Source organism: Castanea sativa, chromosome 7 (genome assembly GCF_040712315.1).
Source record: "Castanea sativa cultivar Marrone di Chiusa Pesio chromosome 7, ASM4071231v1".
Taxonomy (NCBI): Eukaryota; Viridiplantae; Streptophyta; class Magnoliopsida; order Fagales; family Fagaceae; genus Castanea; species Castanea sativa.
In genome coordinates this window covers 8,846,928-8,866,736 of record NC_134019.1, presented here as the reverse complement: position 1 = coordinate 8,866,736, position 19,809 = coordinate 8,846,928, and the positions used below count along the sequence as shown (strand labels likewise).

The following is a 19,809-nucleotide window of genomic DNA, read 5'->3' as shown; positions in this document are numbered from 1 at the left end:
AAAATATTTTTAAAAATAATGACAATTTTATAAAAATAAAAATAAAAATATTATACAAACTTAATTAACAAAATAAAATGATCACACTTGCTCACATTGACAATAAATAATAATAATTGATAATAAACTATCATATAACGATTTCAAAATATGAAAACTCATAAAAGAAAATTATAAATCTTCATGTATATTTGCATGTATGTGTGAGTGTGTGTGTGTGTGTGTTTTTTTTTGTTGGCATTAAGATTCACATTAAAATAGTTCCTAGTTCCTAAACCAATGCCCTTAACATTTCCCTTTTGCTTAATTTAAGTTTCTTAATTATCCCCTCAAAAACAAATTCCTAAAGCCACCACTATCCTTTAGTCCTTTGTTTCTGATCTGTTAATAAAATTCTTTGCATTCATCCCAAAAACATATAATCTGTTGAGGATGCAATGGACCACAAAGATTATACACCTCCTTAATTATACAAATCTTTAGGTTGTATCCTTTTTATTTAGCTACAATTTCATCTTTTGTTGATCATATCTTCTGGGAAGTGAGGTGATTTTTTTCCTGCTTGTGGGACTTCCTAGGAGCTTGGTTAGGTGTATGTTAGGTAATTGGGGACTAAGTTTTGCTGCAAATTTGATAGTGGTTTAAAGCTACAACTCTCACTAAAAGCATTAATATTACTACATATTTTGAAAATATAATTATTGAATTACACACTCTTTTTCAATTTTTATTTAGAGAATTAGGGATACAAGAACATGTGATTTTTTTTAATTAGAAGAAATTATGCTATGATTTTTATGGTTAAAGATTAATTTGGGACATGTTCTATTTTGTCATACATATATTCTATATTAAAAAAAAAAAACAAAAAATTCATTTTTATATTTCTCTTATTTTATGTCGTATATACTAAGGCATATGAGAGTGACATATATTACCCTAAAAAGGGAAAATTCTGCAATACTCTGGAAGTTCAATAATGTTGCATTTCCTTCTTTCACATGAATAGTGGGTCTTGCCATGACATTTATGAGTGGGTCTACTATTATGTAAGAAGAGGGAGAAGGAAATTATTGTACCCCCAAAATATTATATAATTACCAAAAAGAGTAACATTAATTACCTACTTGATTTTACATTTTTATAAAACTATCTTTATATTCTAGTGTGTAATCTTTAATTTATATAACAAAAATCTTGATTTAAAATATTTAAAAACATTAATTATGATTAATACAATTTAAATGATAATTATATACCTGACGTGATGGAAAGAATGTGTTCTAGTTAGCTCAACTAGTAAAGTGTCTGATGATTGAATAAGAAATCTAGGGTTTAATTTCTGCCTACATAAAAAATTGATTGGTGTTTTGGTCTGATGATATTGATTTATCATCAAGAGCAGACGCCATAGATTGAAACTCTAAAAAAAATGATAGAAAGTTTTTTTATTTATTTTTTATATTTTACAACAAGAGTGTTTAAACATCTTCGAATATCTGACTATTCTCTCGGGTGTATGCAGTCTCTTGTCCTACACTCACCAAGTTATTTCAGGGAGGAATCCCATGAAAATGGCTCCAAGATATAGATAAGAGTTTTCAAATCTAGGATTTCATAAATATTATGAAACCTTAAAAACCACTAGGTCAACCTCTTGGAGTTTGAAAACATATGCTTTGAACTGTGTTATTTTATAAAATTGAAAATTATTAATATATTTAGTTTAGCCATTGAATATATAATAACCCTAAATTATGTAGATAATGACAAGGATGCAATGGATCACAAATATTATACACCTCCCTAATTGTAAGTATCTTTAGGTTGATCATATCTTCTTGGGAAGTGAGATGATTATTTATTTATTGTGAGACTTCCTAGTAGCTTGGTTGGGCGTATGTTGCCCTTCTCTCTTTTATGTTTTATCACAAACACAAACAAACTTAGCGTGAAAAATAAACTCCTACCACCTCATTCTCTAGAAAATCTCCTGCCCACTTCTCACAAAAAGGACCAAAGGCAGTCCCAATCTCACTGTCCAAAATCAAAACTCAAACCATTCGGCCCTAATTTAATTCAAACATTTGGTTGTTTTTTGGAAAAAAAAAATATTATTCTTATTTTACTAGTCAATACAATCAAGTATTCGAATTTAATTGTATGTGTTTGTTTCTAAAATAATAATAATAATAATAATAATAATAATAAGTGATTTGAGCACTAACACTTTAGCAAATGTGTTGTGTCCACCATAATAGTTATATCAAGGCCCCGTGGTATACGTGGTATTATTTTTACTATTATGTGGTATGACTTATGAGGTTGATGAGTCCACATTAAAAAATTCATTTTTTATTCGCAAAAAGTAATAATAATAATAATTGAGGAATATTGTGTACCACATCTAAGATATTGTACCTATATTTTACTTATTACTTATAATGTATTGGTTCTACTACTTATTGAACTTCTATTCTACCATATACTAGTTTGTTCATCTTTAAAACTTTGTTCGTATGTAAGGTTTGTGGAATATGAACTAACTAGTGTATTAAACAAAAAAAACTTTCTCTAAAATTCAAAGTGTATTTCAAAAAAATTTGATGTGAATGCTCTTAATTCTATATATATATATATATATGGTGCTTTAAAAAATAGTAATAATAATAGATGACTTCACTTGCTATTATTATTTTATGATGATTGGAAATACTTATATATTAAGTATGTTACCCCGCTCCCATGTTCTCCCATTCCTTTCCCATAGCACTTATTAGTTCTTGGGATGTATTATCTCACCCATGTGAAGCGATGGTGATGACTTTACATGCTTAATCATTATTTAAAAACTAAACTTAATATATTGTAAACAAGAGTTCTATACTACACCTAAATGACCAATATCAATTTATTTTCATGTATACATTATATAAGTTTTATTACATATACTTAATTAAATTGATAACCACTTTATATAATTTAAGGCCTAAAACAATAGCAATTATCTAGGCCATAACAAACAAATAAATCAAAAGTGAACCTATTGCTTATTTGTCATTGATTCCTAAAGTTGAGTCTAACCTCAATATTTATAGTAAAGTCTACACTTTGGAAATTGCAATACATGGCTTTGGTCCTAATTAAATATAATTTAAAAAGAGAATACACGTGACTTTATTTCCTAGTTACAATTTAAATAGAAAGTAAAAGAAATATGTAAGAAGAACCTAATTTAAGTCTCAAGTTAGGTCAAGTTTGAATTGATAATTGTTTCAATTCGTCTAACCCAAAACAACCCATTATATATGTTGGTGCAAACACAATAACAATAGAAATAACACAAAGAGAAATCGAATTATACTTCTGAATATTATTTATTTAAAGAGATAAATTACACAATATTATTTAGATTGAGGCACGACACTCACTTTCTTTAAGGAGATTATAGCCCTTAGTTGGCTAAATTTTGTAATCGGTATAGACCTTCTCGGACTTATCTCTCACAGGAGACAGCAGCCCAACAAATGCCACATGGCTAGAACAAACTTTGCACAAAGTGTTCAACCTTTGCAAACGTGTGGAGTCTACCTCCACCCTTTACCTCTCCCTTGCGCACGTATCTATTCCAATATTTGTGACAATTCATGTTAGCCCATTAATTACCACAATTAAAAAGAATAAAATAGTCTCTCTCATTTTCAATACGGGATTAAATATTTTCACTAACTCATCATCTTCCATATTCACTCCCACATCTTTACATTTATGTTATAACATTTATTCATTTTAATTATTTAATATTAAAATGCCCTAACAATATATATATGAATTAAAATTTTATTTTATTACCCTTAATTTAATTTCAAAGTTTGATTTATTTGTATATTTTGAAATTTGAAATATAATTAGACATATTATATGAATTATAATAATATACTATATTGTAAGGAAAAACTTAAATAATTGATGAAAGTTCAAACTTTTAGGAGAGATTAACACACACACACACACACACATATATATATATATATATATATATATATATATATATATATATATATATATAAATTAAGGTGCTAAAGCATAAAAAAAATATATATTTAAACTATATTTACTAAAAAAATAAATTTTTAAAAACCTGTTGTTCCACCCCAAACCAATAGCCATGATGGAGAAGGGGGAAAAAAGAAATCTCAACCAAAATATAAAGATGAAATTTTAAGAGCATTGGCGTGGGGGTTGTAAAATCCCAAAATTGTAAATTTATAGTATCAAAACCATAAATGTGTGTATTATCTGGAACTCTAATTGTAAAAAAATTTATAATTGTGCTACAGTACCATCTTGCTATAGTTCCATCTTATAAATAAGATTGTACTATAGCAAGATGGTATTTAAAAAAAAAAAATATTTTATTGGGTTTTGGGTTTTATTTGGGTATTGAGTTATATTATTTTATTGTGTAGATATATTATTTTATTGTGTCGTATGATAAAATAAAAATTGAAATGCTGAGTATATTGTAAAATAGTATACTATAATAGATAAAATAATTTTTGAAAGATAATGTGAAATATTTTTTTAAATATTTAATGCTAACGCTGGAAGATGGTAGGATAGGAAAGACGTCAAAATGGAGAAAATGGTAAAAATAGGGAGATGGTATTTAAGTTAAAGGGCCAAAATGAGCAATTAGCCATAGATGCTGAAGAATATAGTTAGTAGTTAAGGTTTACAAACTATATTTTTTACTAGCATCTCGAGTCTTAAAGAGTCGATTTTGGGGCTATAAATCGAGTCTTTAATGCTCGATTTTTATGGTCTGATTCTGTCCGATGTGGCATTTTTTCCACGTGGCGACTACTTGGAAATCAAGTCTTAGAGACTCAATTTAGAAGCCAAATTTTTTTTCTCTAAGTCCATCCATTCCCAGAGCAAAACCCACCGCAAAAAAAAAAAAAAAAAAAAAGCCCACCTGGGTCGCGCTGCCTGGGCGCGCGACCTGGGCGCGCAACCTGGTCGCGCTGCCTGGGTCGCGCTGCCTGGGTGCACGACCTGGGTTGCGCACCCGGCAGCGCGACCAGGCAGGGTCGCGACCTGGCAGCGCGACCCAGGTCGCACGCCCTGGGTGCGGCGTGACCAGGTCGCGCCCTGGGTGCAGTGCGACCAGGTCGCGACCCAGGTGGGTTTTTTTTTTTTTTTTTTGTGGTGGGGTTTTGCTCTGGGAATGGATGGAGGTAGAGGAAAAGTTTTTTGGCTTGTAAATCGAGTCTTAGAGACTCAATTTCCAAGTAGTCGCCACGTGGAAAAAATGCCACATCGGACAGAATCAGACCATAAAAATCGAGCATTAAAAACTCGATTTATAGCCCCAAAATCGACTCTCAAAGAGTCGAGATGTTACTATTATATATACTTTCAAACCAATGCCTACTAACTATATTCTTCAGCATCTATGGCTAATTGCCCATTTTGGCCTAAGTTAAAGTCTTTTGCTTCCTATTCTGCCTGACACACATCACACAAGTATTGATGTTTTGTTGATTCCCCCCCCCCCCCCCCCCCCAATTAAAGTAGGTCTATTTCAGTAAAAGCATGCAACTTAACATGTGCCAAGTTCAAACTTAACAAAAGCCTTATTGAATTGCACACTATTTTTCAATTTTTATTTAGAGAATTAGGGATACAAGAACATGTGATTTTTTTAATTAGAAGAAAATATGCTATGATTTTTATGGTTAAAGATTAATTTGGAACATGTTCTACTTTGTCATAAATATATTCTCTATAAAAAAAATCATTTTTATATTTCTCTTATTTTATGTTGTATATGCTAAGCATGAGAGTGACATATATTACCCTAAAATGGAAATATTATGCAATACTCTGGAAGTTCAATAATATTGCACTCCCTTCTCTCACATGAATAGTGGGTCTTGCCATGAATTTTATGAGTGGGTCTACTATTATGTAAGAGAAGAGAGAAGAAAATTATTGTACCCCAAAATATTATATAATTACCAAAAAGAGTAATATTAATTATCTAATTATTTTGTATACATTTTTATAAAAATATCATTATATTCTAATGTGTAATCTTTAATCTATATAACAAAAATATTGATTTAAAATATTTAAAAACATTAAATTATGGTTAATAAAATTTAAATAATAATTATATATGGAAAGAGTGGGTTTTAGTTAACTTAACTGGTAAAGTCTTTAATAGTTGAATAAGAGATTTGGGGTTCAATTTCTGGTTACACAAAAAACTAATTGGTATTTTGGTCTGATAATAAAAAGTTATTATCAAGAGCAGACGTTATAGGTTGAAACTCTCTAAAAAAAAAAAAAATTGATGGAAATAAAATATATGCTTTTTTTTTTTTTTGCAACAAAGGTGTTTAGACATCTTTGAATATTTAATTATTCCTTCGGATGTATGCAATCCCCCATCCTACACTCACTAGGTTATTACAGGGAGAAATCTCATGAAAGTAGCTCCAAGATACTGGTAAGTTTTCAAATCTAAGATCTCATTGATATCATGAAGCCTTAAAAACCACAAAGTCAACCCCTTGGGTTGAAAACATATGTTTTGAACTATGCATGTTTTTTTGTAAAATTGAAAATTATTTATATATTTAGTGTGCGTTTGGCTTGAATTATTTTTGTCAACTTATTTTACTATTTAATTTATTTTTGTTACTATTTATAGATCCATATTCATGGGTCTCACTGTATTATTTTAACTAACTTTTATCTTTATTTATAATATTTTCTATAATTTTTTTTTAGCAAAATAAGTGGATTACAAGCGAACACTTAGTTGAGCCACTGAATATATAATAATCATAAATTATATAGATGATAAAAATACAACATTATTTATAGATGTAAAGTTGTAAACCATTCAAAATTCAAATAAATCTATAAAGACTATACCAATCCTAAATTCTTGAAAAATAATGAATTTCTTCTTCCAAAAAAAAAAAAAAAAGAAATGATGAATTTATTCGAATATTAAAATCATATATCAATTTAAAAAAAGTTGTAAAATATTTTTGCCCAATGTCATGGGAAGTTTACGGTAGAACTAGAAGTGTCACGAGGGACACCATAAAATTTAAAAAAAAAAAAATGTCACAAGGGAGAGCCACAAAGAGAGGAAAAAGCCAAAAACTCAGAAGCACGTGTCGCATTTCAACCAAACAGTTTGTTACCTTTGACCTCTAGCCCAACTAATTAATTTCTAAAGAAACAGAACTTGAGACTTACAGTTACAGATGACATAAAAATTGATGAGGAGACAGCACTTAGTTGTACGTATAAGAATACCAATTCATTCAGTGTGGCACCAAAAGTGAAAGCAACCATGACTCATTTCAGAAATGGATTGCTTCTACTTCTTCTTCTACTGGGTTTAGTAGCAGCAATCTCAGCCACAAACTCCTCAACCATTGTCACTTCTCTACCTGGTTATTCCGGTGCCCTTCCGTTCACCCTTGAAACTGGGTAAGTTCTTATCATCATCATTTTAGTTCTAGCTCGGTCAGTTTCACCATTGTCACTTTTATTTATTTTATTTATTTTTGGGTGTTAAAAGAGCTCGGTCAGTTAGACACCTTCTCATTTAAGAGCTGCCCCTGTGAGAAAAGCTTGACCCCTCCACCAATTGAGTAATTTTTAAGTACTTTCGGAACACAGAGAATGATACTCTTTCTTTTCACATTTATGATGTGATTCATTCATTAAATTTATGGTAAAGTCCACTATAAATGTGAGAGGAAGAATACCATTTATTATGCTCCGGTACTATCTAAAAATTTTCCCCTCCAATACGCCAATCATAAAAATTCCCTGCCCCAAATCTCTACCATTCATCTTTTAACTTTACCTTTCCTCCTCTAAAACAGTAGAAAATGTCAGCCATATTCCACATTCTATTTTTTAGACTATATCCTATAGTATTCAAGGACCTATGTTGTACCAGTGTGGGAATTATCCCTACTTTTCATCTTTTGACCTTTCCTTTCCTCCTCTAAAACAACCATATCCCACATTCTTTTTCTGAGACTATATCCTATAGCTATTCAAGGAACTATGTTGTACAAGGACCTATTTTGTAATAGTGTGGGAATTATCATGAGAGTAGAGAGACTGTGAGGCTAGTGGGCATCTTGTTGATGAAGTCCTCTATCCCTTGTTAAGTTTGTTAATAGGGTTGCCCAGCTATTAGCTTCTTATGTTGGGTACTCAACCAGGATAATATTGCATGGATAGAAGTAATTCCTTTGTTTTCAGCAACCCATAGATGCTGATGTACTTGTTACTTTGTCTCAAAAAAATAAAAAAAATCTAGCTTTTTGTTTTAAAAGAAAAAAAAAAACTCATCGAATTGAATTTATTAATTTAATTTCCTTTAAAAATGATAACATTTTTTGTATTTTATTGGTCATGGAAAATTGGTGTATGAATTTAATTGGAGAACCCATGTACTACATATTAAAATTCTTACCTAAATTTAACACTACTTAAGATAATTTTTTTTTCTAGTTTTTAATAAAATAGAACATGTGGTGATCTTTATTACGTGGTAATTTTTATTGAGTATATGCAATTTGTTTTTATTTATTTATTTATTTTATAGTCCATTAATATTAAATTTTTAGTATTTTGCACTCATTAGCTCACTTGACATAAAAATTAAAAAATTTAAGTGGACACATAGTACAAACTTAAGTGGATAATTATGGTGTGATCTCCACATATATTTAGGCTTTCAAAAAAAACAAAGATCTCCACATATATTCAGACACATGATAAAAAATGGAATTCTAATTGAACTTTCTCTAAATTTTACCTATTAATATATATATATATATATATATATATATATATATATATATATATATATATATGATTTTCTTCAAATTTTATCCGTGGCAAATTAAGCTTAGTATATTGTTCGTGGCCAGAAGAAGCAAGTGCAAGTTTCTTTTTGTACTTTGTTTATAGGGTCAATATCTATGATTCTTACCACAAAATTGGATCTATAATGCTGTACAACTTCCATTATTTTATTATTTTATTTAAATATTATTTTATTTATTTAAAATTTTTTTCTTTATTAATAGATCAGAAGAGAAAAAAGTAATAAAATAATTTCAAATTTTTTTTACCAAGTAATAAAAACTTTTTTTGGCATTTGGAATATCTAATATAGGTTCTATTATTTTACCACTTTATTTCAATATTATTTCTTTATTTTAAATTTTTTTTCTTTATTAATATAAGAGAGAAAGTAATAAAATAATTTCAAATTTTTTTTAGAAAGTAATAAAAACTTTTTTTTGGCATTTGGAACATCTAATATGGGTGGTTTTTTGTTTGTATTTGTTTGTTTGGTGTGCTAAAATTCATCACATTGCCCTTGAATTTTATCATCTAAAAAAATGTTAATAATGCATAAATAGTAGACACTAATTAAATTTTTTTTGTTGTTGGATATTGTTACATGTAGATACATTGGTGTAGGCGATAATGAGACCGTACAAGCATTTTACTACTTCATTGAGTCCCAAAGGAGCCCTTCACGAGACCCTCTGATGTTATGGATGACTGGAGGCCCTGGTTGCTCTAGTATCGCTGGTTTTATGTTTGAAAGTGGTATATACATGCTACTATCTTACTCATTCTTTAATTTTTTCATTTTAATGATAAATTAATTGGGTATAAAATTAAAATATACATCATAGGGGCTGTCATATACATCTTTATTAGAGGTTAAATGCTTCATTTAGAAAAAAAAAAAAAAAAAAACTAAAACTAAAAGAGAATTTTTATTGTAGTCTAGTTCCTTATTTTGATAATTTATTTGACTATAAATTTTTCTAAAAAAATGTATCTCCACCTTTCTCATTTTTTACAATTGGTTGTGAATAGAGTAATATTACTCTTACACATACCATCATCTATATTGTTTATATTATACACCAATTATAACAAGTCATATCAATAATTATGAAAATATTTGTATGTATAAAATAATTGTAAGAGCATTCTCATTGGGCTACTTTAAACCTCAAAAAATGCAAAATAGATAATACTATTCAAGTATTCAAAAAAAAAAAAAAAAGGAAAAAAAGATAACCCTTTAAAAACACACACACACACACACACATAAAAACCATGCATTTGGCAATCCATTTTGCAAAGCAATTTTTTTTTAAAGTACAACTTGCTACAGCATCATGTATATTTACATATCCAATGTAGCATTGTGCAAGTTTTTTTTTTTTTTTTTTTTACAACTTACAACTTGCTTGTGTGCATTAAAATATAATATTATTTTAATGTAGTGTATTGTAAAATAAAAAATGGGATATAGAGGGGGTTGTAAAGTAAAATAAATAAAATGACATTTTCATAAACTAAAATGTTTATTTGTTTAGTTTTTTTGGCATAACGGGATGGGAATTCTCTTACCACTTATTTTATCCCACCAACCCACACCAGTCCCACCAAAATGGATCACATTTTGGTTGACTTAGTTGAATTTCTAGACTTGGGTTGATTTAGGAGTTGGGTTTGGGTTTGGGCTTGTCTTATTATTTAAGGGCCTTGTCCACACAGAGCAGTCTTTTCTTAAAACCCTATAAATATCCAAGTAATGACTTCTACCTTCTAAAGCCGACATAAGTATTTCCAAGTTCCAACTGCTCTTAAGATTTATGTGAGTTTAAACTTCAGTCTTTGAATTCCTGATAAATTAGATCTCAATGTTAGTAAGGGTGAAAATTCTAGTTTTAAATCTTAATAATTTTATATTAGTTTCATGAGGTGAAAACAATATATCCACGGAAGGTGAGACTTGAAGAAGAAAGGTCAACTAGTTGTGGGCATGATTTATTATAATTCTAATTAAGTGTGGTAGAGGGTATTAAAATTCTTAACTTTTGAATGAGACTTTAGAATCTCATGGACTGTGATAACTGAGATATTCCAAAAATTTGAATTTTCTTTTATAAATACGATAGAACTTTAACTTATGGGGTCTGTCTTATGATGATTGCTCTTTATCATTGGGAAACACTAATTGATTTATGGTGTATGTGAGATTTGAACCCCTAAATCTTTTATTCGAAGATAATAAACATTTTGCAGTTGATCTAGTTGGAATTAAACTTCCTAATTTTGACAACTCTTGAAAATATCAAATTCTCACCTCATATTTGTGCCAACCAAACACAATCTTAGGGGAGGGGGGGGAGGACAATTTGTAAAGGATTCAAGATTTCAATTAGGTCCTCATGGCAACATGTATTGTGTGTGATTTACAAATGATATTTCCTTTATGAAGAACAATCTTCTAAATGTATATCTCATATAATATAGGTCCTATAACTTTCACACTTGGAGATTACAATGGGAGCCTACCAACACTTAAAGATAACCCATGGGCATGGACGCAGGTATGAATTTAATTGCGTTAATTTGATCTTTATGCATATTTTATGTCAACCTAATTGTAACAAAATTTTAATCCATCTTACTAAAATATGATGATGGTTTTTCAGAGTCTTAATATCATATATATGGATGGACCGGTTGGTGCTGGATTCTCTTATTCAGAAAGCTTAGATGGCTATTATTTGGATGATTATGAATTTGCGGCACAAACTCATGAGTTTCTACGAAAGGTGTGTAAGAAAGTGGATACTAATAGAATATTTGGCTAAAAAGATGCTTTTTTAATCAAATTTTATCTAGTAACTAATTCCAAAATTTATTCAATATGCAGTGGTTGGAATTGCACCCTCAATTTTTGGAAAGTAAAATCTATATTGGTGGTGACTCGTATTCTGGCATTCCTATTCCATTGATTGTGCAAAGTATAGTGATAGGTAAAATCTTTGGAAGAGGATCAAAGTTTTCTTGACTCAAACTCTTCTTATGTCTTTCATTTGTTAAAGACCCAAGTTATCAATACTTGGCTTTCCTAGCCTAATAATTAGGTAAAGTTACTAAAAATAATGAAAAAATTTGGTGAAAGGTCTCAACTTTTCCTAGCCATTTTCTTTTTTAGTTATTATATATTTGATTTTTGTAGTTGGGCCCCCTTCCAAAACCTTAGATCCTCCATTTTCTTCAGTAAGTCTAGCTAGCCTCACCTAAATAGCAACTATCCAACCAAAAAACTTAACAAAAATAATAAAAATATTCACAATGGTGATTGTATTTTAGCAAAATAAATTAGTTTACTACCAAAGAACCAAAAAATCATGTGTTATTGGAAAAACTAAAGTTAAAAGTTTTGCAACTACAGTAAACATGTATAAATATCAGTTGACTATAGCAAGTTGGTAAAAATAAAATACAATATTTTATTAAGATTATATTTCTTCTTTCAATTAAAAAACTCAAATTCTCTCTGTTCCTTTATTATCTTAATGAGTAGTTTATATTATTTTAAACGAAGTGATAAACAAATAGAATATTTGATATTGGGTGTATTGTAAAGTGAGATGGTAAAATAGATAAAAATTATATAATACCTTTTTGAGTGCTAAAAGCTAAAAGTTTTAGCACCACTACTGTGAATGCTCTGACTTAAAAAAAAAAAAAAAATCCTAGCCAGTTTGGTATTAAAAAAAAAACATTATTTTGTATTTATTTTTGTCTTTGTTGGTAAATAATTGCATCTTAATGTATTTAGAAATAACGATTTTGAGTATTTATAATTTTTTAATACCATATGGATGTCTATTTTGAGGGTTTTTTTATTCTCCTTTATACTTTGGCCCCCATTAGCTTAAAATCTTCAGTCTGTCCCTAGTTTATATCAAGTGGTACCTCCTCAAGCCTTGTAGCTTGGTGGTTTTTGGGGAAGGAGGGGGGGGGGGAGGTGGTGGCGGTAGTATGGTTTCAAGTAGTAGTAGAAGCATTTCTATCCAAAAAAAGAAAAAAAGAAAAAAGAATACAAATAAAAATAACAATTACTACTGAATAAGGAAACCTACCGAATTTTTTGCTAACAGATGAACTATGATATATGCTTATAAAGTCATCAAGGGACTTTTATTTAATAATTTTAAAACTTGGTTTAAAATAAGTAAGATCCTCTAAATTTGAAAAAAAGCTATTTCATAATTCAAATTAAATACTACAAATCTAAAAATATATCTAAAAAACTAATATGGTAATACCATATTAGCGTGGCACCATGTACACACTTAATGAGGTATAAAATAGCCTAACTTGACCCGCCCTTATTATCACACGAACAAAAGCCAAGTAGCATAGTTTTTGTGTGTGTGTGTGTGTGTGTGTGTGGTAATGGAACACTTATAACTTGCTAATATTCTTTCTAAAATTGGCATTTGATTTCATCATGGTGTTGCAGCTAATGAAGCTGGAAGCGTGCCCCTAATAAATCTCAGTGTAAGTGATCTAAACATTTTCACCCCCAAAAAAAAAAAGAAAAAAGGAGAACGACTTTAAAATGTTGTTCCTAGAATAACTTTATACTTTTTTCATTTTTTTTTTCTCAAAATTCTTTGAAGCATATTCTGCATTTTGAAGTTTAGTTTAAAAAATAATGTGAAAATGTCATCAGGGATATGTGCTTGGGAATCCAGTGACAGATTCATACACTGACACGAATGCAAGATACACTTATGCTCATCGTCTGTCACTCATATCAGATGCACTCTATGAGGTAAATTGATGTTTAACAATAATGAGTGCTTTATCCAGTCAGGCTCAAAGCAAAGATTGATTTCTTTTGTTATTACTTCCAACTAAATTGTTGCTTTATGGTTCTTCAAACATAATATAATGTAAACATTTACTTTATAAAGCAAAACACATGCTATGCATTATATTACATGTTAGAGTCACAAGCAACCTTTATTTGTTTGAACACTGCCTGGTTCAGTGGTTCTAACAGAGTATTATATTATATTCACTCTTATAAGTTGTGATTTTAAGCTTCTTTGGTGTAAGCCTGTACCAACATGTGTATTATTTTCAGTTGTTTTTCATTTTTTTGCCTTTCTGATAGTACTTCCTATTAGCTTGTATTGTTTCTTACTACTAATGAATCTCTTCTAATCAATGCAATTTCATCCAAACTCTTTATCTGTCATGCTTTACAGTCAGCCAAAAATAGTTGCAACAGCAATTATGTAAATATAGACAATGATCAGTGCGCATCAGATGTTTCTGCTATTGACGCGGTTAGAAGATTAAAACATTGTCCTTATTTAGACTTATTACATCATAAAACTTCCACATTCACTGAGAATTGGGTTGTTATTTGAATTTGCAGCTGACAAGTGACATAAATTTGGTACAAATTTTGGAACCATATTGTAGCAATGCAATCCCAGAACCAAATGAAGATGTAGAGTCGGTTCGAAGATTTCTCACAAAAGTTTCTAGTCCTACTACACATTGGTGTCGTGTAAACCCCCTCTCTCTCCCTCTCTCTCTCTCTCTTTCAAAAAAAAATTGTGTTGTGTATACCTGTATGTGTTATTTGTATCAGCAAATATCTAAGATGTTGGTTTAATTGCTTTCAGAGCTATAATCATATGCTCTGCTACGTCTGGGCGAATCATAAAAGTGTCCAAGAGGCTCTTGGTATTCGACCGGTATGTGCACTCTTTATCATATATCATAATAACTAGTCATAACATAGAATCATTATAACCATTTTTGTGATGCTAAACAGGGGACAAAACACTTTTGGCAATACTGTAATACCACCTTAGCTTACACCAAGTCTGTTACTAATGTTGTTAGCTATCATCGAAATCTCACCAATGCCGACCTACGACTTCTGGTATACAGGTAAATCCAGCTGGATACTTTTGCTCTTCTGTTTTCATTGTTCACGGTGACATACCAGGTTTATTGCCCAAATTCCTCACTTAAAAACTTTAAATAAACTTTTCAGCAATATTCAAAATTAACAAAATCTATTAGTTATTGAGCACATCTAATTGGCTTTGTCTCTTTATATGGGCTAGAGTCTCAGAAATTCTATCTAGGCAACAAAAGTTCAATTCCTTGTTATTAATTTTCTTTTATTGGGATTAAGGCACACCTTTACTTCTACCATCTAAATTTGACTGATCTACCAGCATGTGTACAACAATAATAGTGCAAGCAAATCTCAATTAGCAAAACTACTGAAAATATAAGTTAGCAATATGCGCTGGATCCTATTAGAACTCTGCAGCTAAGCATGGTCGGGGGAGATTAGTATTTGGATGAGTGACCTCTCAAGCCTTGTGTTGCACCCTCTGAATAACAAAAATAGTACTGTCTAATACAATCTTTTAATTCCTACAGTGGTGATCACGACATGTCAATTCCACACATTGGCACGCAACAATGGATATCGTCTCTTGGTTTGAGTACAGATGAGAGCTGGAGAGTATGGTCTCTTGACGGTCAAACTGCAGGGTGGGTTTCAAAGTTTGTTAATCTCTTACAATTCCTCCCTCCCATTCCCCCCCCCCCCCCCCCCAAAAAAAAAGAAGAAGAAAAACCTCTCATTTTCTATCCTCCCCAGAACTCTCTCTCGATTGGTCCATCTCGAGATATCAGGAGCCTAAAATATGTTCTCTTCTCATGGACTTGTAGGTACACAAAGAAGTTGATCAGCTCAACTTTCACTTTGAATTACGTGACTGTAAAGGCAAGAAATATCCTTCACTAAACTACCCTCTAAATATTGTCTGCAACTAGAAATCTAAAACAAAGTTTCATTTCTTTTTCACAGGGAGCAGGCCACTTTGCTGCAGAATACATGGTTAAGGAGTGTGCTGCCATGATAGAGAGGTGGCTGGCCTATTTCCCTATTTAAGTGTGACTGATTGAAATTGATTTGGTAATCTGATAATGTGGAAGCATGTTTGCTCACAATGGAATTTTGTTTTACTTCAAAAGTTAGTGCAGAATAAAGAAACTTTGAAAAGTCTCTCTCTCAAATCACTTATTCCTTTCTCTCACTAGATCATAACCATGAAAGACCCTTTCAAGTTTCATGCGATGATATGGATCTACTTTAGGACTAAAGCAGCAATCCCAACACAATGATGTCTTGATCCAAGAATCTGATGCTTATGTTCCTATTATGATCACTAGTAAGTGTAACGATAAAAGGGAATATATATATATATATATATATATATATATATATATATATATATATATATATATATATATATATATATATAAGAATATGGTAATGCAGTAAAGGGAAGTTTATCTGCTCCAAGATCAAATCAGTTGTAAGCAGTATTTTTAGACACATTTTAACAAATTAGAATGAACAGTCTGATTCCCTAATTATATATTACTACATATTAAAAAGCTCCTTTCCAAACATATTGCACACTTCATTACCAAAGCTTATGCATTACATGAAGTTGAGTTTATAAATAACCATAACTTAGCAATTCAATATTTTCTGGAACTGGAAGCAAAGATGGGGAATTGAATGAAACCCAAAAGCAGTTCAAAGGTAACAGCTATGAAATAACAAAATTCATCACATGATCTTCAAACTCAAAAGCAAACAAGTGGAATTTTATATCATTATTGATACATAAAAAATATGGAACAGATAGTAAAACATACAAGTGTGCATAATTACAACATAAAGAACATGAATTCCAAAATACTAGGGACATACATGCACATATATAAAAGGTAAAGCTTAGGTACACTTTCTCATGTATAGTACTTCATATTTCCAATTAAATTTAATCATGTGGCTGCAGTGCATAAGTTTTGTCTATGTATATAAATCATCAAACACATGCCAAAGTCTCAACAAATTGATATGCATCCAACCACCCGAATTGCAAAGAACTCTTAGTCTCATTGCGAATGGGAGTCAAGTCACAAACCTTCTTAAAACTCTTGTCCCTAAAATTATAAGATATGATCTTACCAGGTATATGCAACAAGAGTGATGACTCCTCCTCATTCTCATTCCGCACAACAAAAACTATAACGAATGCATAATAAAAAGAGTCACAAGGATCAAGATAGTCCCTCACCATCTCAGGAAACGTAGCCACAATCTGATCAAGATCAACCTCATACTTCACAAACCACTTAGAATAGTCCCTCTCCATTTCAAAAACTTTGAATTTCGTAGTCCGAACTCCACATATGTCAACAAGATGCAAATGCCCATTAGACTCTCCGAAATATCTAGACCTTCTCTTACACCGACCTTCAACAAGCGTCGGCATTTTCTCGACTCTCTCTCTTTCAATATCATAATACAAAGCAGACCCAGATGGAGAAATCCAATGAACTGCTCCGTTACAAAACACACCATTATCGAACACTATATCGAATGGAGCAACAAAGGGAGACCCAGAAGTTCTCCAAGTTCGAGTCTTGGAAGAATATACTTCGATTTGGTAATAGAACATTGAAACTTTAGTGCTCCGAACACAGACAACTTGGTAGTGCGGTGACTTAGAAGGCTCGAAAGCTAAGGTAAGACCAAATATCGAAATGGGTTCGTTGGGACTAAAACTATTAATACTAGGAAGCGTTGTGGACTGTTTGGTTGTGAAATTACACACGTAGTAACAATGGCGTTTGTTTTGGTTAAGGATGTTGTTTTTTTCATGGACTCCACGGCACAAGAACAAGCCGTGGCAAGAGTGTAAAATCTTGATATTTGAAGGGCTGTTCTGGTTGATGAAATGGAGAGAAGTGAAGGGAGGAGTGGTGGTGGTGGTGGTGGTGGTGGTAGTTTTAGTGGGTTTGAGAGGAACAAATTGAAAGTGTGATGGGTTCCGGCGGAGGATGACGGCGGAGAGAGAAGTGGGGTGGTTTTGTTTTTGGTTTTGGTTGTGGTGGTGATGGAAATGAGAGCTGGAGATTAAGGAAAGCCAATGCTTTGAAACGCATTTGAAACGAAGGAGAGGCTTGACGGGTACACGGATCAGTATCTGGGTCACCAGATCCTCGTTGTTTGCGATTGTTTCAGCCGATGAGGAGCCATAGTTGGTGGTGAGCATTTTTGGGTTTCCGAGATAAACAAGAATGTGCTGTGTTTTTTTTTTTCCCTTTGAGAGAGAATGTGCTGTCAGTGAGAGACCGAGAGAGAGAGAGAGAGAGACAGGAAAGAGTAAAGTAAAGAGAGTGATACAAAAGCATTTATACAGTACAGAACAAAATAATTTGTTATTTCTGTTTGTGGGCTGTATTTGACATTGGGAAATGTTATAACGTTTTTTTTTGGGCTTAAAAAAATTGTTAAAAATATTGTCAAAAAGGGATTAAAAAAAAAATGGTCAAAAATTACCAAAAGTTAAAAATGTTATCCAAAAATGTGTTGTTAACAGGGCAGTTTACAGTGCCCGATAATACAACTCTTTAGCATTTTATTATAATAATTTTTTCTTGTATTTTTTTATTGAGAATAAAATCTTTTATTAACCGACGTTAATTTAATTTTGTTAAATTAAAAGAAAAGTTAGAAAAAAAAATAAAGAAAAAAGCAAAAAGTTTTAGGTGAAACCAACACTAAATAAATAAAGGTATAAAAAAATATGTATAATACATGTATACAAGCATGAAAGATATAAGAAGGAAATTTAATAAAATAGTGAATTTGTCAAAATTCACATTTAATAAAAATATATTGAATGAAATTATAGCCTTATACTACATCTAAGTTTGTTTCCAAACTTTGTCCTATTATTTATAGACACTAATATTATTCTTGTGCTATGCACGACTTGATGAAAATTCATATGTAAGCAAATTAAAAAAAAAAATGAAACTAAATTTTTAAATAAATGGTAATAATAAATTATAAAATAAGTAAATAATTTTAATTAAAAAATTACTTTAAGTGATATGATGATAAATGTCAATGACTTTATGTGTTTGTATATTTTTATATTTTAAAATTCTCTTTGTATTTAGTGTTAATTTCTTAATATGAGATATGAGATGAGTTTGATTATTTCTATTTGAGTTGTGTTTAATCTATGTCATAGTCAGCATAAACAATAATAAACAAAATAGTTCCTCAATACTGAATTTTTCCTAGTGATAGTCTAATTAAAAAAAAAATCAATACACTCACAAATTAAATATAATAATCAAAACCCAAAGTCAGAACATACGTAAAAGAGTTCAAAATTTAAAAAAAAAAAATTAAAAACTTACATAAGAGAACCAAGAACTTTTCCTATAAAAAAAAAAAACAAAAGAGAACCAAGAACTTAAATGGGTATCCATTGTTTTACTTCTTTATAGTAAACTTCCTTTAGCATAATACCTTGTACACAAATTCAAAATCAAAGAACAATAAGTAAGATGAATTTATTTGATTAAAACATAAGTGTAAGTTGCGTCTTGGGAAAAAAAAGTGAAAAATATAACAACGTAGGTTATATTGTGTGGAATTTAATTATAGGGATGACTTATTGGTTAAGACTTTTTTCTTAAACAATTTTTAATGATGACACAACTGTTTGTGTTTATCCATTATATTTAGAGTTAGAAAGCCTAAAAAATAATTCAAAGGGCATACCCTATGAATTCTTGTAAGATATATCATACATAAGTTACAGATAAATAATACAAATAAGAAGGTATTGAAGGAATGCTCATACTTTAAACTTTAAAGTAGTATAAAGTATAAATTCCAGTAACCTTGTGGCCAGCAATACTTTTTTGAGTGGTTCCAATACACATTTTTTTGAGAAAATCCAACGTATAAATTCCAATATATAAATACTACTTTTTCCAATT

At 30.6% G+C, this 19,809-nt stretch overlaps 2 protein-coding genes across 2 annotated transcripts; one reads left to right on the top strand and one right to left on the bottom strand.

The window, feature by feature from the left end:
• The first annotated feature begins 7,323 nt into the window (after window positions 1–7,323).
• Window positions 7,324–15,991, top strand: LOC142644758 (serine carboxypeptidase-like 18). The gene is made up of 14 exons (XM_075819333.1): window positions 7,324–7,518; window positions 9,527–9,672; window positions 11,401–11,477; window positions 11,583–11,705; window positions 11,807–11,909; window positions 13,409–13,446; window positions 13,622–13,723; window positions 14,163–14,243; window positions 14,336–14,470; window positions 14,589–14,660; window positions 14,741–14,859; window positions 15,364–15,477; window positions 15,658–15,712; window positions 15,797–15,991. Exons 1-14 carry the CDS (start codon window positions 7,379–7,381, stop codon window positions 15,878–15,880), a joined length of 1,389 nt encoding a protein of 462 aa, XP_075675448.1. The 5' UTR covers window positions 7,324–7,378; the 3' UTR covers window positions 15,881–15,991.
• A 645-nt stretch (window positions 15,992–16,636) lies between these two features.
• Window positions 16,637–18,137, bottom strand: LOC142643706 (F-box protein At5g07610-like). Its single transcript, XM_075818413.1, has one exon. The coding sequence runs from the start codon at window positions 18,060–18,062 to the stop codon at window positions 16,830–16,832; it is 1,233 nt and encodes a 410-aa protein (XP_075674528.1). The 5' UTR covers window positions 18,063–18,137; the 3' UTR covers window positions 16,637–16,829.
• Window positions 18,138–19,809: the final 1,672 nt, after the last annotated feature.

Coding starts and splice junctions, on each gene's coding strand:
- LOC142644758 (XM_075819333.1), top strand. CDS start 7,379: ATGACTCATTTCAGAAATGGATTGCTTCTACTTCTTCTTCTACTGGGT. Junction 9,673..11,400: donor TGGTTTTATGTTTGAAAGTG/GTATATACATGC, acceptor CATATAATATAG/GTCCTATAACTTTCACACTT. Junction 11,910..13,408: donor TGTGCAAAGTATAGTGATAG/GTAAAATCTTTG, acceptor ATGGTGTTGCAG/CTAATGAAGCTGGAAGCGTG.
- LOC142643706 (XM_075818413.1), bottom strand. CDS start 18,062: ATGCTCACCACCAACTATGGCTCCTCATCGGCTGAAACAATCGCAAAC.